At 43.9% G+C, this 18,750-nt stretch overlaps 2 protein-coding genes and 1 long non-coding RNA gene across 7 annotated transcripts; all 3 read right to left on the reverse strand.

The window, feature by feature from the left end:
* Positions 1-1,277: 1,277 nt before the first annotated feature.
* Positions 1,278-3,469, reverse strand: tmem141 (transmembrane protein 141). Its single transcript, XM_029709450.1, has 5 exons — positions 2,693-3,469; positions 2,342-2,408; positions 2,139-2,222; positions 1,879-1,986; positions 1,278-1,710 (listed from the first exon to the last, which is right to left on the reverse strand). The coding sequence occupies exons 1-5, from the start codon at positions 2,744-2,746 to the stop codon at positions 1,643-1,645; spliced, it is 381 nt and encodes a 126-aa protein (XP_029565310.1). The 5' UTR covers positions 2,747-3,469; the 3' UTR covers positions 1,278-1,642.
* Positions 3,470-6,247: 2,778 nt separating this feature from the next.
* Positions 6,248-10,111, reverse strand: LOC115159581 (uncharacterized). 4 transcript variants are annotated; one of them, XR_003868911.1, is made up of 4 exons: positions 9,917-10,111; positions 9,704-9,722; positions 7,335-7,496; positions 6,248-7,107 (listed from the first exon to the last, which is right to left on the reverse strand). It is a non-coding gene; the product is annotated as an uncharacterized LOC115159581 (long non-coding RNA). The 4 variants fall into 4 exon arrangements; XR_003868910.1 differs by having other exon boundaries at positions 9,913-10,111; XR_003868909.1 differs by lacking the exon at positions 9,704-9,722.
* Positions 10,112-13,134: 3,023 nt separating this feature from the next.
* Positions 13,135-17,715, reverse strand: LOC115159582 (zinc finger MYND domain-containing protein 19). Of its 2 annotated transcripts, none has more exons than XM_029709454.1 (6): positions 17,580-17,715; positions 16,299-16,358; positions 16,039-16,145; positions 15,736-15,876; positions 15,351-15,531; positions 13,135-15,148 (listed from the first exon to the last, which is right to left on the reverse strand). In XM_029709454.1, exons 3-6 carry the CDS (start codon positions 16,137-16,139, stop codon positions 15,005-15,007), a joined length of 567 nt encoding a protein of 188 aa, XP_029565314.1. In that variant the 5' UTR covers positions 16,140-16,145; positions 16,299-16,358; positions 17,580-17,715; the 3' UTR covers positions 13,135-15,004. The 2 variants fall into 2 exon arrangements, with proteins under 2 accessions (XP_029565314.1, XP_029565313.1); XM_029709453.1 differs by having other exon boundaries at positions 17,434-17,715.
* Between the last annotated feature and the right edge of the window lie 1,035 nt (positions 17,716-18,750).

Consider the following 18,750-nt stretch of genomic DNA (forward strand, 5'->3'; position numbering starts at 1 on the left):
TCTCTGAGAACTAACAATCACCAAAATGAAAACTAGATTGCAGGGAGAAAGGAAAATTCCCAAAACAATTTAGCAGTATTCATTTTTTTAATTGTTTGAGCAAAAGAAACTAGCTTTAAAACTGCAAAAAAAAATCCTCAGCTCCATGGCAGAATATGTAGAATCGTGGGAAATTAGCTTTAAACCTCTTAAGGATTAGCCCCTTTTTTTCAATTTTCATCTAAAATGACTTCAAAGGAAACACTTTGAAGTTTATGGAAATGTGAAAGGAATGTAGTAGAATATAACACAATAGATCTGGTAAAAGATAATACATCATCTTTGAAATGCAAGAGAAAGGCCATAATGTATTATTCCAGCCAAGGTGCAATTTAGATTCTGTCCACTAGATGGCATGTGTATGTGCAACATTTTAGATGAACCATTGAATGAACCATTGAATTTCTGTTGAAAATTTTGAATCAAGACTGCCCAAATGTGCCTAATTTGTTTATTAATAACATTTCATGTTCAAAATTCTGCACTCTCCTCAAACAATAGCATGGTATTCTTTCACTGTAATAGCTACTGAAAATTGGACAGCGCAATTAGATTAACAAGAATTTAAGCTTTCTACCAATATCAGATATGTCTATGTCCTGGGAAATGTTGTTACTTACAACCTCATGCTAATCGATTTAGCCTACGTTAGCTCAACCATCCCGTGGAAGGGACACCGATCCCGAAGAAGTTTTAAACTGCAACATTTTCTCTCAGCTGCATGACAAAAGGCGCCTGGCTCGCCACAAGGAGTCACTAGAGAGTGATGAGCCAAGTAAAGCCCCCCCTGGCCAAACCCTCCCCTAACCCAGACGACACTGGGCCAATTGTGCGCCGCCCTGTGACACAGCCTGGGATTGAACCCGGGTCTGTAGTGATGCCACAAGCACTGCGATGCGCTGCCTTAGACCGCTCCGCCACTCAGGAAGCCCTAGATAAATAGCTTTAGGCTCTCATCTCCAAGATGGGAGCCTCTAAAATGTGTTATAAGATGTTGCCACGCTCTTTGCCACACCCCCTACCAACCCCCCTTTTTGATCCAGAAAAAACCTGCACTCCAAATCCAAATCTCACAGCCTATTGGCCTGGAAATCTGACCCTTACTCATGTGTCAACAGTGGTTTACCTTTGAGGAGATAAAAGCTTAATGATAGACATGATTTCTATTGCATTAAACCCAGTAAATCAAATCAAATTTGATTTGTCACATGCGCCAAATACAAGAGGTGAACTATTTACAGGATATGATCAAATGGACATTGTTTATTCAACCCTCAAGCCCCAAGGACCACTCTTTAACAGATGTTTTTCCCTTACCTTTTCCATATATTAAATAAACTATGCACTATACAGTACTCATCTGGACACAAGTCAGGGTGGCCCAATCTGACAAAATGCCATGATCAACTAAAACCCTTACAAGGTTTTCTGATCTATATAAAGGGTTCAATCACTGAACCCACGTGAAACTAAGTCCAGCATGGCAGAACATTGTCCAATGGTGACACAGTTGAACCATAACACATGTGTTTATTGATAGGGTTGAGTGGGTGAGATGTGAAGCAGAGGACTGGGGTTGCCTGTACATGAGTATGTCCTGTGGTCATTCCATCACATCTCCATATGGGGTCTTCTTAGGCCCAGCTGGTTCCTCAGGGGCAGGCTCTGCTACTGCAATACAGACAGACACAGAGAGATGTCAGAGACCTGAGAGCTGAATAAACCGCTGACCTAATGTCAACCCTTCTTATTTTGTGTCCGTCTTCACAACCAGCATTGAGATTAAGTCCACGTAGTATAGAATGGCATAGAATAGAGTAGAACCACTGCTATACTCACTGTGTGGTGTTCGGTCTGGTACTTTCCCTGTCTCTATTAGCATCCATAGGTCAGTGCACTTCATTGTCTCCCAGCGTGTCACTGCATAGCTGCCCACTGACGAAGCCGCTGAAGGGGAGTAGAGGGGGCGATGAAAGGAACAAGGTGAGACAAAGTGGTAGACATGATTGACATTTAGACAATCATTCTAAACTCTATATTACTGAAAGTTATAGCTAAACATCACATTCTGTCATTTGAGTACACATGCACACTCTCACCTGTTGAAATCAGCAGGTTCCACTGCAAAGGATATGGAAGCCTCTTCTGAATAACTTTTTGTATGAGAAATAATCCACTTGTCCCTACAATAGAGAGTACAGGAAATGTTAGGGTACATGAAAGAGGCTCCACGATGCATTCATGCATAAATAAATAGTTATTATATGAAGTGAAAACAAAGCATTGGGAGAGTGTCACTCACCCAATATAAAGGTCCCTGTCCCTTTCATGAAGGCATGAGACTGACAGGCAGCATACTGCTGTAAACCCTGAGAGAGAAGAAAGATCGCAAATGGGTTGAATACAAAATGCAATCATCATTTGAGAGATTATTTTATGTTCAATATGTGTCCCAGGTTAGGTAGCTCTGGTAAGAAATCTGAGAACACAACTAGCAAGGAAGAACAAGGAAGGCTGTAAAACCTAGCAAATGTATATAATCGTGTTTAAAATGTCAAAACACAAATCACGTGTAATCTACAGCTGATCTACAGCAACCATTCAGCAGTGTCTTGGGTAAAAGGTTGAAGCAGTAGAAAGAGAAAAAACCAACCGGATGTTTTGCTGCAAGCGCATCGTCCACTTTTGTGAGTCCAAGGTTGACCATTTCGTCAATAAACACTTTAATTAAGTTGACGTATTTATTATACCACTACAATATCCAACATATACAAGCCAATGTGTACATAACTGTTATGAAACTTGCAACTTCCGCATAGAGTAAAACAAATCCCGAAGAGTATAATTTTATGAAGTTTTCTGTGATACTAAATGACTCATGACGCCTCGTGGTGTGGGGGCGTCAGTGCAGCTCTTAACTAATGACTGTTGAGAGGCAAAAAGTGTGCATTACTGTATTTACTGTTATGGGTAGATAAATCGTTTTGCTTAGTGGTATTGGTATAGTTTATTTTCTGCTGTGTAAACATTTGGAATTTATATATTATGCAAAAGTTTAAGATTTAGTATACAAAAAAAATGAAAGACCCATTATCAAAACTACAATAGAACAAGCTTGTCACAGTCTTGATTATTTTTTGCTCTGAACATGTAAGATTTTTCAGTGTGATCCAATGCTTTACTCTACTGGTCATAGTCAGCTTTTATTTAGGCAAGTCAGTTAAAAGGACTCCTGCGGGGACGGGGGCTGGGTTAAAAATAAAATAATAGGACAAAACACACATCACGACAAGAGAGACAACACAACGCTACATAACAGAGAAACCAAAGACAGCAACATAGCAAGGCAGCAACACATGATAAAACAGCATAGCAGCAACACAACATGACAGCAGCACAACATGGTAGCAGCACAAAACGGTACAAACATTATTTGGCACAGACAACAGCACAAAGGGCAAGAAGGTAGAGACAATAAGACATCATGCAAAGCAGCCACAACTGTCAGTAAGAGTGTACATGATTGAGTCTTTGAATGAAGAGATTGAGATAAAACTGTCCAGTTCAAGTGATTGTTGCAGCCCGTTCCAGTCGTTAGCTGCAGCGAACTGAAAAGATGAGCGACCCAGGGATGTATGTGCTTTGGGGATCTTTAACAGAATGTGACTGGCAGAACGGGTGTTGTATGTGGAGGATGAGGGCTGCAGTAGATATCTCAGATAGGGGGGAGTGAGGCCTAAGAGGGTTTTATAAATAAGCATCAACCAGTGGGTCATGCGACGGGTATACAGAGATGACCAGTTTACAGAGGAGTATAGAGTGCAGTGATGTGTCCTATAAGGAGCATTGGTGGCAAATCTGATGGCCGAATGGTAAAGAACAACTAGCCGCTCGAGAGCACCCTTACCTGCCGATCTATAAAGTACGTCTCCGTAATCTAGCATGGGTAGGATGGTCATCTTAATCAGGGTTAGTTTGGCAGCTGGGGTGAAAGAGGAGCGATTACGATAGAGGAAACCAAGTCTAGATTGAACTTTAGCCTGTAGCTTTGATATGTGCTGAGAGAAGGACAGTGTACTGTCTAGCCATACTCCCAAGTACTTGTATGAGGTGACTAGCTCAATCTCTAAACCCTCAGAGGTAGTAATCACACCTGTGGGGAGATTCTTCTTACCAAACTACATGACCTTTGTTTTGGAGGTGTTCAGAACAAGGTGAAAGGCAGAAAAAGCTTGTTGGACACTAAGAAAGCTTTGTTGTAGAGCGTTTAACACAAAATCCGGGGAGGGGCCAGCTGAGTATAAGACTATCAACTGCATATACATGGATGAGAGAGCTTCCTACTGCTTGAGCTATGTTGTTTACGTAAATTGAGAAGAGCGTGAGGCCTAGGATCGAGCCTTGGGGTATTCCCTTGGTGACAGGCAGTGGCTGAGACAGCAGATGTTCTGACTTTATACACTGCACTCTTTGAGAGAGGTAGTTAGCCAACCAGGAAAAAAGAGCCCTCAGAGACACTAATACTCCTTAGCTGGCCCACAAGAATTGAATGGTCTATCATATCAAAAGCTTTGGCCAAGTCAATAAAAATAGCAGCACAACATTCCTTAATATCAAGGGCAATGGTAACATAATTGAGGACCTTTAAGGTTACAGTGACACATCCATAACCTGAGCGGAAACCAGATTGCATACCCGAGAGAATACTTTAGGCATTAAGAAAGCCAGTCAGTTGATTAGACAAGTTTTTCCAATACTTTTGATAAAAAGGTCAAAATAGAAATAGGCCTATAACAGTTAGGATCAGCTTGATCTCCCCCTATAAATAAAGAATGAACCATGGCTGCCTTCCAAGCAATGGGAACCTCCCCAGAGAGGAGAGACAGGTTAAAAAGTTTGTAGATATGCTTGGCGATGATAGGGGCAGCAACCTTAATTAAGAAGAAAGGGTCTAAACCATCTGACCCAGATGTTTTTTTGGGGTCAAGTTTAAGAAGCTCCTTTAGCACCTTGGACTCAGTGACCGCCTGCAGGGAGAAACTTCGTAGCGGGACAGGGGAAAAAGAGGGGGAAGCATCGGGGATAGTCACATTAGAAGGGGTGGGAGATGAAGAAATGTTGAATGGGCAAGGTGGCATGGCAGAGTCAAATAGGAATCCTGACTTAATGAAGTGGTGACTAAAGAGCTCAGCCATGTGTTTCTTATCAGTAACAATCACATCATCAACATTAAGGGACATGGGCAGCTGTGAGGAAGAGGGTTTATTCTCCAGGTCTTTAACCATTTTCCAGAACTTCTTGGGGTTAGACCCACAGAGAGAGAACTGCTCCTAAAAGTAACTAACTTTGGCCTTCCAGATAGCCTGAGTGCACTTATTTCTTATTTGCCTGAACGGGAGCCAGTCAGCCGGAGTATGCATGTGCCTGAGTATGCATGTAACTCCGCAAGATCACGGTCGAACCAGGGGCTGAACCTGTTTTTAATTCTCATTTTCTTTATGTTTGTTAACAATACCACTGAAAATATAAAAAAAGGTCCAAGCGTCTTCGACAGAGGGGAATCAAGCTGATTCTATACCATTTTACAGAGGCCAGTTTGTGAAGGCTTGCTCATTAAAGTTTTTTAAGCAAGCGTCTATGACAAATCAGGAAAGCTCGTTTCACTGAGTAGCCATTATGAGCACAGGCTGTAAAACAGTGATCACTAAGGTAATTCCCTCAACGTCACTAAGACAATGGAACTGATCGTGGCATGGACTCTATACGGTGCTGAAAGCATTCCACAGGGATGCCGGCCCATGTTGACTCCAAAGCTTCCCACAGTTGTCCTTTGGGTGGTAGACCATTCTTGATACACAGGAAACTGTTGAGCGTGAAACACCCAGCAGCATTGCAGTTCTTGACACTAACCAGTGTGCCTGGCACCTACTACCATACCCAATTCAAAGGCACTTAAATATTGTGTCTTTCCCATTCACCCTTTTTCCACATTTTGTTACATTACAGCCTTGTTCAAAAATTGATTAAATTGCCCCCCCATCAATCTACACACAATACACCATAATAACAAAGCAAAAACAGCTTTAGAAATTTGTGCAAATGTATAATAAATAAAAAACCGAAATATCACATTTACATAAGTATTCAGACCCTTTACTCAGTACTTTGTTGAAGCACCTTTGGCAGCGATTACAGCTTCAAGTCTTCTTGGGTATGACACTACAAGCTTGGCACACCTCTATTTGGGGAGTTTCTCCCATTCTTCTCTGCAGATCCTATCAAGCTCTGTCAGTTTGGACGGAGAGCGTTTCTGCACGGCTATTTTCAAGTCTCTCCAAAGATGTTCGATCGGGTTCAAGTCCGGGCTCATTTACTCAAGGACATTCAGAGACTTGTCCCAAAGCCACTCCTGCATTGTCTTGGCTGCGTGCTTAGGGTCATTGTCCTGTTTGACCTCTTGTGCTGTCGGTCCTCTTGGTGATGGGCAGGCTCTAACAGCGCTCTTTGGAAGTGATGGCCGTTACAGTACAGGTATAGGCTGTGTTGGTGGCCTCGGCTGTACGGACCTTCACCGCCACACAGGGGCCAACCTCTTCCCCAGGCCCCACTGCACACACACTCAGCTGGTACAGGGTTCCTGGGGACAGACCACCCACTATAGCCCTAGCAAAGAGAAATGTACAAAAGACATTTGGTGTTATGGTAAATGTTTAAGGCTGCTGTTAGTAAAATCTGCATTGACTGGAGTAGCATAATTTAGCCCAGCTCTATTAGCGCTTGACCACGATACAGTTGATACACCTTGGGCTTTAGCTTGCCCGCCGTTGAAACCCAACTCCGTCGCACATGAGACGCTGTGCATCCAATCACATGCAGCTCCTGTGGAGGACCAGGCCTTGTCCCTCCATCCTCTGATTCTATGGCCAATAGCACAGGGTCGCTGCAGGTGCCCCCATCAGAGGTAGAGTGGAGCAGTCAGTGAGAGTTCATGTCCATGTTTGAGGATGAAGACAGACATGGTCACATGACTTAGGGTTCCAAGATAGAGAACAGTTTCTGTCCAGAAGGCTGAGGACCGAAAAAGAGTATCAGGCACCTGCTTACACAATGATACCTTTTGATATTGGTTGACTATTTCCAATTCTACATTGAATGACACAATGTTGCTTGTCCATGTAACAATTTTTATTTTTTCATTTATGTTTCCTCTAAAAACATTATGAGCCTTGGACTGGGTCTATTTGGTGAAAAGGTCCCTATAATAAAACTCCTTAACGTTCCTGCAGTCAGCTGACCTGTATGTGATCTCTAGCCCATTCTCAAGGAAACACTTCTCCTAGGACACAGTGCAGGCCCCCAATGGGAGGAGTCTAGTTGTCAGGGGTTTGGAAAGCAGCTACAGGTTCCTAAGACATGAGTTCACTTCCTCCCTGAGCTCCTGGCCAATGGAGGGAGAGCTGGAGAGAGATTGGAGGGGAGTCAGAATGGGATTGAGAGCACAGGAGGTTGGTAGTACCTTAATTGGGGAGGATGGGCTCGTGGTAATGGATGGAGCAGAATGGTATGAAATACATCAAACATTGTTTCCATGTGCTTGATGCCATTCGTTCCGTTCCAGCCATTATTATGAGCCGTCCTCCCCTCAGCAACCTCCCCTGATTGAGACATAAATGCAAGTAACAACAAAATGTACATTTCATTGGTTGAGGTGTTGTTTATCCCTATTGAAAAGAGTATGCCATTGTCATTTTAATGTAATTATACCACCAATAATTGATAACTAATGGATATTGATATATAATCAAACTTATATAGTAATATGATCAATACAGTAATAGACATCCTATTGATATTAGCCTATTTTTCAAGCTATGTAATAACTGACCAACCAAGCATACATGGCATTCCAAGTTTGTTGGAATAACCTGGTTCAACAGAGATGTTCCAGAGAGTACTGTAATGAGCCAATATTCAGTCGCTACTCGAGAAACCTGTGCTCTCACGTGTAACATTCCAGCTGTTCATGACAAGACTTTCACTGCCTTGTGAGAGTGAGAGTGTCACGTCCTGGCCATAGAGAGCTCTTATTTTCTATGGTAGAGTAGGTCAGGGCGTGACTGGGGGGGGTTTATCTAGTTTATTTATTTCTATGTTGGGGTTTTTGTATGATTCCCAATTAGAGGCAGCTGGTCATCGTTGTCTCTAATTGGGGATCATATTTAAGTAGTTGTTTTTCCCACCTGTGTTTGTGGGATATTATTTTGAGTTAGTGCATGTAGCACCTCTTTAGTCACGTTTTGTTTATTCTTAATTGTTTTTGTATTTTGGCAAAGTTTCACATATTAATAAAGATGTGGAACGATACTCACGCTGCGCCTTGGTCCTTCTCTACACACAAACGTGACAGAATATCCCACCACCCACGGACCAAGCAGCATGCCCAGGAGGAGCAGGGATCCTGGGCATGGGAGGAAAGCCAGGAGTGGAGGATATCCTGGACTTGGGATGAAATAATGGCAGGAAACAAAAGCCTGCCCTGGAAGCAGGCGGAAGCAGCGAGGGAGAAGAATCTGCGACGCCGGGGTTCACGACCACGAAGACAGCCCGAAAGACAGCCCAACATTTTTTTTGGGGGGGGGCACACGGGTTGGTCGGCGAAGCCGAGGGGTGAGTCTGAGAGCGAAGAGGAATATTGGGAGAGACTGAGCGAGGAGTACTGTGAGATAGTTGAGGGGGGTGATGAGAGAGAGCTGTTGGTTTGGCGTAGTATGTACGGCATTCGCCCTGAGGAGAGTGTTAGCCGTCAGATGCCACCTGAGTCAGCTCCCCGTACTCATCCCGAGAAGTGTGTTAAAGTTCCAGTACAAATGAGGCCGGCTATACGCACCAAGTCTCCAGTGCGCCTTCACAGCCCAGTACGTCCTGTGCCAACTCTCCGTACTCACCGTGGGGAGCGTGTGACCGGTCAGGCACCATGTTTTGCGGTGATACGCATGGTGTCTCCAGTGCGCATTCACAGCCCAGTGCGTCCTGTGCCAGCGCCCCGCACTTGCCGGGCTAAAGTGAGCATCCAGCCAGGACGGATTGTGCCAGCTCTACGCTCCAGACCTCCAGTGAGCCTCCACAGCCCAGTACGTCCTGTGCCTGCTCCTCGCACTCTCCCTGAAGTGCGTGTGCCCAGTCAGGTACGTCCTGTGCCTGCTCCTCGCACTCGCCCTGAAGTGCGTGTCACCAGTCTGGCGCTACCTGTTCCAGCTCCACGCACCAGGCCTCAAGTGCGCCTTCCCAGTCCAGAGCTTCCGGCGACGGTCCACGGTCCTGGTTTTGCGGCCTTGGGGGGGGGGGGGGGGTCGGGGGGTACTGTCATGTCCTGACCATAGAGAGCTCTTATTTTGTATGGTAGGTCAGGGCGTGACTGGGGGGGTTTATCTAGTTTATTTATTTCTGTGTTGGGTTTTTGTCTGATTCCCAATTAGAGGCAGCTGGTCATTGTTGTCTCTAATTGGGGATCATATTTAAGTAGTTGTTTTTCCCACCTGTGTTTGTGGGATATTATTTTGAGTTAGTGCATGTAGCACCTCTTTAGTCACGTTTTGTTTATTCTTAATTGTTTTTGTATTTTGGCTAAGTTCACATATTAATAAAGATGTGGAACGATACTCACGCTGCGCCTTGGTCCTTCTCTACACACAAACGTGACAGAGAGAGAATGGAAAGGGTGAGGGGCTGTGCTTCAGCCAGGAATCTATCTGGCTACACTATGATAGATTGTGAAATATTTTCCATGTTCTCTAATGGTACAGTGATAGCGAGATAAATGCTTCTTGATGACAGAATGAGCCAGGCCCTAGGGTGTCAGATGGAGTGACGTACATACATGGCAGCGACCCAGGAACTGTCCTGGTCTTCTGTTTGTAAGCAGTAAAGAAGGGAATCAAGCAGACTGGGGAAGGAGGGGCTATCCAGCACCAGAGCGTGTCCATCTTCTGTTACTAGGCAACTCAATGCAAAACAGGCTGTCTGTCCCGCCTCTGGCTCAGCCACCTCACTCATCAGGGCTTGTAGACGGTGAACCTGGAGAGATTAACAAAACAATACCCCTTTGAATAACAGAGCTTGGTGTGGATTCAAAATCAAGATAAACTGTCAGTGTCAATATTTGATTAAACAATCTGAGGTAGTGAAGCAATAACACAATTCCTACTGGCATGGCATTCTGAGATCAGTAGCGCAGTATCATGGCAGCGCTGTGTTTTGCCACACAAGACCTTATCCCCCTGTGTCCTTGCCTCTGTCCGATGTGGCTTTGTGCCAGGTGGCTTAAGGTGCTGGGGACTGAGGGGTGGCGTAACAAGCCTTGGCAGGCCACCTTACACAGGGACAGCCTGGCCAGGATCAGGGCAGCAGAGTTGACTGTTCTCCCGTCCTTGGTCCAGCAGGGTCAACAGGCTGGTCAAGACCTGCCCAAACACAGCCTGGTCTCTCTGTAGCCACCCACGCCCAGCCAAGCTCTCAACCTGAGAGAGAGGGATGATTCAAGACAGAGGGTTACTGGTAAGGCTGCCACACCCACACACCAAAGAGGCTAAGGCACCAGCAGCATTCATCACAATGTCTGGATCATGTCTGGTTAGGAGTTGCCCTAGAGTCCCAACAAGGCCGTTGCTCCACTTTGGAGCCATGGCCTGCAGCTGCTGCACAACCTCTTTCCACCAGGACTCCAAGAAGATAGGCTGCAGTACTGCAAAGCCTGAATGAGCAGAGGGAAAAAACATTAACCACCGGTCAAGAGCTGCCACATTGTAAAGCCAGACATTAATATACTTTAGAGATTATGTATGTGCGTCTCAGAACCATGGTAATACAAATTACAAACAGTAGCAGTAAACATGATTATTTTCAGTAGTCACAATAAACTCAGGCGTAGTCAAGGGAAGCCAGCTTCCAGCCTCCATATCACTTATTGGTGTGACATGGGTCAGGACAGGCCATCAGTTGTCATGTGTGGTATTATTTCAGGACTTTAGTGCCTTTGTGGTTAATGTAACCTTTATTTAAAAAGGCAAGTCAGTTAAGAACAAATTCTTATTTACAATGACGGCCTACCCCAGCCAACGCTGGGCCAATTGTGCACCGCCCTATGGGACTCCCAATCACAGCCGTATGTGATACAGCCTGGATTCAAACCAGGGACTGTAGTGACGCCGCTTGCAGTGAGATGCAGTGCCTTAGGCTGCTGCGCCACTCGGGAGCCCTATAAAAAGGGAGTCTAAGTTTAATGATTTGGATATGATTGCCTGTGTAGCGTTCCAACAAGATGCAGTCTGTCTTACAATAATACCCATTTAATTCTATTAACATAAGCTTTAAATACTCACTGGGTCGGTGCTGAGTGAGAGTTGTGGCTCAGATACAGACGTGTGAAATCCATAAAGGCTGTCCATTAAGTCCAGTTAAATATCCACTGTGCTCAGGTGTGCATAAATATTGTTCTGTTGAAAGCATTGCAATCTGTCCGTTAGTGCTATGATAACACCTTTCGAGCATCTGGGCAAATTGTACCGCAACTAAGATAGACTTGTGACATTTTCTAGTAGCAGTCGCAGTGTTTTTCCACAAAAAATGTTTTATCCTTTAACCGCTTTTTCACATCGGCCCTAATTCAATATAGTGAGGGTTTCTCACTCCTCTGCCTGGGTTGGGATCGCTTGGGGAATGTGAAGGAGGGGATAAACATCACAGGCTCCTTATGCTCCTATCTCTGGTCCCAGAGAGCTGCACAGTACCAGACCAGCCCACTGATCACCATGTTGACATTGAGTAAAGGTTATTCATTCCATTTTACTTAGACACACATTAAACTGTCCAGGCTCCTTTATTTGTACATTTGCCCACTGTCCCCTTTTTACTCTAGTTTATTCACACCTGCAAATAGACTTAGGCACTAGCCTACATTTTCAAGGGGTAACGATCTGATTTTACAAGCTCCACAATAAATTCCCTGCTATCATTTTCTGAGCCTAACCCAGATATGTAGCCCCTAAAAATTGCCTCTATGTAAAACCATTATAGTATGCTAAATGAAAGATTGACCGTTTCGTAAATATACAGTGCATTCGGAAAGTATTGAGTCCCCTTGATTTTCCCCACATTTTGATGCATAACAGTCTTATTCTAAAATTGATTAAATATCATCTGTCAGGTTGGATGGGGAGCGTCGCTGCACTGCTATTTTCAGGTCTCTCCAGAGATGTTCGATCAGGTTCAAGTCCGGGCCACTCAAGGACATTCAGACTTGTCCTGAAGCCACTCCTGCTTTGACTTGGCTGTGTGCCTAGGGACCATCGCCCCAGTCTGAAGTCCTGCACACTCTGGAGCAGGTTTTCATCAAGGATCTCTCTGTACTTTACTTGATTGATCTTTCCCGCGATCCTGACTAATCTCCCAGTCCCTGCCTTCTTCCATTTAAGAATGATGGAGGCCAGTGTGTTCTTGGGGACCTTCAATGCTGCAGAAATGTTTTGATACCCTTCCCCAGATCTGTGCCTCGACACAATCCTGTCTCGGCACTCTATGGACAATTCCTTTGACCCAATGGCTTGGTTTTTGCTCTGACATGCATGGTCAACTGTGGGACCTTATATAGACAGGTGTGTTCCTTCCAAATCACATCCAATCAATTGAATTTACCACAGGTGGACTCCAATCAAGATGTAGAAACATCTCAAGGATGATCGATGGAAACAGGGTGCAACTGAGCTCAATTTCAAGTCTCATAGCAAAGGGTCTGAATACTTATGTAAATAAGGTATTTCTGTTTTTATTTTTAATACATTTGCAAACATTTCTAAAAACCTGTTTTCATTTTGTCATTATGGGGTATTGTGTGTAGATTGATGAGGAACAAAAATATTTAATACATTTTAGAATAAGGCTGTAGCGTAACAAAATGTTGAAAAAGTCAAGGGGTCTGAATACTTTCCGAATGCACTGTATCCAAATGAACCAACATCATAAATCATAGGCAAGTGAAAAACAGACATTTTTGTGGTGTCATACCAAGAGGGTCCCTTAAACTCCCACAAGGGTCATACATCAATGTGAAACATTTTATTTCATTTTACAGTTATCCCCAACTTGCTTTTTCCTTTACCAATTTTTTTTTTAAGACACCCAATGGTCCAAACTCTCCCTCCCGCTAAAAAAATATAATAGTGGGGTATGTTAAAACAACTCAGTGCAGTGTTATGAACCGGTCTACATACATAACAATCAACGTGTTGCATGTATTACATCTGTCTGCTTGTTACATGCTAGATCTGTGAATGTTTGTCAGGATTCATCATCATCAACTAAAGAGACAACAGGAAGACTAATGCCACATTCAAAACAACTGGGAAATCTCAGACTTCCGACTTCAGTGCATTCAAGAAAACTGGGAAGTCAGAAAAAAACTAGATCCAATTGGGAAAATAATTTTGAATGGTCATGGAACTCAGAATTCCAAGTCGTAAGCTGGCATCTTTCTAGAGCTCCGACTTTCCGACCTAAAGATCACCAATGTCATGATTGGACCTTGGTTATTTCTGAATTCCCAGTTGTCTTGAAAGCACCTTAATCTCATTCCCAGACACTTCTGCCCAAATGTGCAAAGAGCCAGGTAGACCAACGGTTCAAACTTCTCCAGCCAACACAGAAAAACCAGGAGAAACTCCCAGCGCATAGGCATTGGCTTAATTTACCAATCATCTCCCACAATACCTTCCCCTAATTCTACCCTGTATGCTAGCACAACCCAAGCACAGAGTCAGACGACTAGCTAAAATTAAACTACAAGTACTTTACTCAGGTCACTCCCATAAAATGCTATGGTCACTACCACTAAAAGCCAACTTTGAATCATTGATGTACCAGGCTTATATTCACTGTATGGAATAGCATGGGAGCGAGGTTACAGGAAGACAAACTTTGAGCAGGTGTGCATGAATAGTACACTGAGGGGGTGATCTATAAAATGTATTATTTAATCTACGATCACTTGGACATAGAACAGATCTCTTTAATGACTGATGTGTTGAAAACAAAACATATTCGGGCCATTTCATACAATCCCAAGAACAAAATGACGTAGCCTGTCCAATGGCCAACCTGGGTTTAAGTTGTTCCCAGGACATCCCTCAAACGTTAGCGACAGGGTGTGAGCGTCTGGAAGGGAAACCGACCAGATCGCATCAAGAGACAGATTCATTCAGGGATGTTCAACACAGGAAAGTAACAATGCCTCTACAAGTGATCAAGTCCAAAAATCAATAACCCCTTCCCACCCTCCCCAAAAACTAAGTGACAAAATAATAATACACAGAACAAAAGCACCCCCCCCCCAATGTTCAACACTTTATCTATATCCTTCAGTCCATAATGGCAGCACACACAATACTGCTAGTGTGAAACAGCATGGAAAATCTGTTTTATGTTGGTCTTGGAGCATGACAGGAAGGTGTCTTGAGTATGTGCACCAAAGGTCCAAGAGGGAGTAGTAGTACAGTGAAAAGGTCCATGTCCATTGTACCAGGTGAACAGCAGGCACTGTCATCCCTATATCCCTGTACACACGGCATTACTGGTTGGGAGTAAGGAGAAAGCTGATGACAACTGTAATCAATTGTAGTCCAAAAGAAGCATGGACAGTTTCATCCATGTGACCTCTTCTTACTCAAACATACAAATTCATAGCAGCAGGTAGAGCTCCAGGAGGATCTCCCTCTCCAAAAAAAGCAAGTTATGGAGATTTGTCAGTTCTGTGAACTGGTTGTAGTTTTTTTTTTTTTTTTTTTAATCTTCCCACCCTTTCAACCAACCAACATTGTCCTCTGTCATTCGTCTCTGTCAGCAGATTCCCCCCCCCCTGCACTTAATTTCCACCCCCCACCCCCCCATTCCCCTATTCTGGTGATTGATTCAGAGATCATCGCTCAGGTTCAGACTCCAGAGCTAGGACCCTCTTGCGCTCACGACACTGCTTCTTGTGGGCGGGCCAGTCCCTCTGCTGGCATTGGGAGCCACAGTAGCGAGCCACCTGACAGCGGCCACAGATGTTGAACTCTCTAAGCTGTGGGCAGATGGAATACAAAGTCAGACTGGTGGAACGACACTGTACTGAGACTATTATATTAAACACCTCAAAATAGCAACAATAATCTATGTCAGCCTCTGATCACAAATATCCTCAAAGCCATGTACTTCAGCACTCCCTTCCCAAGAGTGAGTGAAAATAACAGAAAAAAGCTGAATATACGGGTAGCAGTACATACTCTCCTCTCGATGAGCGAGCAGGGTGGGTAGTGACACTCGTAGTAAGTACAGGAGCACTCCTCCTCCTCCACCAGCTCTCCGTTAGCATTGTAGTAGCGGGTACGACTGAGCTCCAGGTACTGCTCCTCTACGGGGTCAGCTGGTACCTGCTGGATGGCCAGCCAGTACAAAGACTGCTCTCTACAGGGATAGAAAAAAACACAAGTTCAAAGTTATGTTCTGACAAGTGAAACGTTTAATGGACAAGTAATACCAGGCCAAGTCTGAATAATCTTATATTTTCTCAATATCATGTTGTCTTTTCCTCAGTAAAGAAGTGATGAGTACTAGAAGAGCAGAATATAGCTCAAGTAATTGTAGTGGAGAAGTGCACAGCTGTAATACCTTTGCTTGCTGGAGATTTCCTCTGGTTTGGGGCTCCAACCCACGGGGACCAGTCGCAGGTTGTCCAGACGGTTATCCACTGTAACAGAGTTTATGTGGACTACTTGGAAGCTGGGAGCGATGCCTCCTCTGTGTTTCTCCCTGGATAAACATTAAAATCGCCTTATGACTCAACCAGTCTGCCAGCATCACACACTGAATATGAAGCACGTAGTTTGTTTGATAAAGGCAAAAATCTGCCCTAACCGACAGACTATGAGGATGTATTTAGGAGAAGATTGTGGGGATGGGACACCAACTCACCAGAGCAGCTCGTGCAGTGGCCTGCCAGCCCAGCGCCCTTTGCCAATGTCGAAGGCATAAGCAAAGATCTTTGCCCCATTGCCATCTGCATCTACCTCCATGCGTGCCTGAAAAATATAGTGTAACATTGATTTATTTATCCCAGGCCTCATAGTCAAGACAAGTCCAGTTGTTTATACCAGGGCCAGGATAGAGTGGGAATGGTCTCTGACTAGAATGACCCTCACACACAACCTCCACATAAATCCTCACCCACTTACCTCAAAAGCATAGTTCTCCACCAATGGTATGTCCTGTTCATCGATCAGTGTGTACTTTGTCTGCAAAATAATGTACAGTTATTGCCACATGTAATGTGGGTTTACACAATTATTGTGTGGAATTAACAACAATGGGGCTAGTTTACAACAATGAGGTGTGTGAGATGACCCTAAAATCAGATGACCTAACACATGTGATGGTATAATCAAGACCCTAAGTCAAGTTACAGTTGCTTTGAGTATGTTAGCATTCATGAAACACAGAAGCCTTTTGAGGAAACATTGCTATCGATCACACTGACTGGCACGCAAAACACAACGGTGTTGGACTATTATATATGGTCTCTAGGTGAATGTTCCAGGGGGTCACTCCCTTACACGTGATATGTCCAAGTGGTTCTCATTTCTACAAGTGACATTTCAATGTTTACCAACTGTCCTAGCTAAAAACAAGAGGAGACAAATATTCAAGTCACTGTTCAAATTCGTCTGGTAAAAACTGTTTGACGTAGCTAGCCTAAACAAAACACTAGCTAGGCGTAGCTACATGTCAATAATAATGGCATAGGAGACGAAGTTTGGCAGCCTTCAAATGTAAAGATAAAAAATAAGATCGTTTTTTTTATAAAATAAATACCGTTGTTAGCTAAAACAAAGGTAACAAACGTTACTTGAGAGCTGTCATGCCGGTGTTTCTTATAGAGCGTGGCAATGGCTTCCTACTACTTCACTAGCCAGTGTCGCCAGTTAGCTACATTACAATTTGCTTGACCGTTTGTGAAGTGTGCATTTGGATGCCAGGATATTTTTTACTTTTTTAACATTGACCCATGCCATCGTTGCGTCCATAAATGAGCTAGTTAGCTACGAACGTTGGTTAAATGTAGCTAGCTTCAGCATGGTTAGCTAATTAATAGGTTGTTCTGGGCGGCTTCGAGAGAAAACAAATCCAGCGAAACATTTATATTAGGCCACCTAGAATTCTAAAAAGATCCACGACTTATGTCTGTCTGTTTTCCATATTAAAACATATTCAATGCCAGCCATCACCTATCTCAACGAGCCATTTTGTAAGCACTTTTGTGATCCCCTCCCCTTCTTGTCGCACACATGGCAGCCCCCGGATCCAGCTCACCTTCCCGGCCACACGGCCAAGTCGAACAATCCCGAGCTTGAAATCCGACATTGGAAGAGCGGTCGATCAAGGTGCGAAATGTAAGAACAGGCGAGGCGATCTACTCGTGTAAAAGTCGTCAGGGCGACCCCCCAGACCCGACTTACTGCCAGTTTGGTTAAATAGGGTCAATCGATGGCCGAATTTGGTCCTCCCCACCGGCTAACAAACCTCCGTGACACACCGCTGGCGTAGAAGAAAGCAAGGCAAGATTTGGGGGAGGGTACGAAGAAGCTAAACATTTTTCAACCACTGAGAATACAGCTTTGCAAAGCTTCAGTCCAATCCAAAAAAGCGTTACATAGTTTGTGTTCTTAATCTAATGTCCTATCCGATTCTCCAATCAAAGACGGGGATTTATTTTGAGCACCACCCATTTCTCTCCTGACGCCATCACGTTTCTACTGCTAGTTCCTGTGTATTCCGACAGTGCTCTGTCATTTTAGCGCGAAAACAGAAGCGGTAGGGTTGCCGGGTGCCAGGCAGGAGTAGCCCATGGATGGAACAACGCTTGGATTGCCCTGCCATGTTTTATGTGATTGTAATCCCTGTTAGATTCCGAGTAGATTTCGAGTAGGCCTAGCTATTCGATTCAGAGTAGATTTCTACAGTCTGATTCAAGTGTTCTGCGTTATTTAGTCCAGTGGTTCTCAAACCTAGACATTTCGCAATTGTATTGTAGCCCTGAACTAACTCACCTGGTTCGCATAGTCAAGGGCTTGATGTTTTGTTGACAGTTTGAAACTGGTTTGCTAGTTGTGGAATAGTTAAAATACATGGAAGGCATGGGAGTCCCCGAGGAGAACCCCTTATTTAGTCCACCAGACAGGTGGTTGTCTGTTTCCTCAAAAATAAAAACGATTACATTTTTTAATGCAACGGTTTTTATCCCCCTTTCCCTTTTTGTGCATTTTATTTCCGTCAATGGAAATGTATCTCTGAAATTGCACTTTAAATACATTTATTTAGGCCTAATTAAAATGGCCAAAGGTGCTAGGCATAGGCTAGAAACCTAGATTAGACCTACACGTTTACTGTGGGGTTTACGGTACGCAATTTATTTTATAAAATAGGGTACGCAATTTATTTTATAAAATACAGTACGCAATTTATTTTATAAAACGTTCTAATGCCACGTTGAAATCAAGTTGGAAACTCTGAACCTCCGAGTTAAAATTAACATTAATTATTTGCATAGAGCTTCCTATTGGTTTATTCTGATACGTCCCAAATCAGAAACTCCAGGTAGTCCTATCAGAGTTTCGGACATGAAGTGAA

Source organism: Salmo trutta, chromosome 23 (genome assembly GCF_901001165.1).
Source record: "Salmo trutta chromosome 23, fSalTru1.1, whole genome shotgun sequence".
In the NCBI taxonomy this organism is placed as follows: Eukaryota; Metazoa; Chordata; class Actinopteri; order Salmoniformes; family Salmonidae; genus Salmo; species Salmo trutta.

Excerpts from the sequence above, each read along its gene's own strand:
- tmem141 (XM_029709450.1), bottom strand. The coding sequence starts at position 2,746 with ATGGTCAACCTTGGACTCACAAAAGTGGACGATGCGCTTGCAGCAAAA. Across the intron at positions 2,409-2,692 it reads CGCTTGCAGCAAAACATCCG|GGTTTACAGCAGTATGCTGC; the intron begins GTTGGTTTTTTC and ends CTTCTCTCTCAG. Across the intron at positions 1,711-1,878 it reads ACCAGACCGAACACCACACA|TAGCAGAGCCTGCCCCTGAG; the intron begins GTGAGTATAGCA and ends TCTGTATTGCAG.
- LOC115159582 (XM_029709453.1), bottom strand. The coding sequence starts at position 17,484 with ATGTCGGATTTCAAGCTCGGGATTGTTCGACTTGGCCGTGTGGCCGGG. Across the intron at positions 16,146-16,298 it reads TGGAGAACTATGCTTTTGAG|GCACGCATGGAGGTAGATGC; the intron begins GTAAGTGGGTGA and ends TATATTTTTCAG. Across the intron at positions 15,532-15,735 it reads GAAATCTCCAGCAAGCAAAG|AGAGCAGTCTTTGTACTGGC; the intron begins GTATTACAGCTG and ends CTATCCCTGTAG.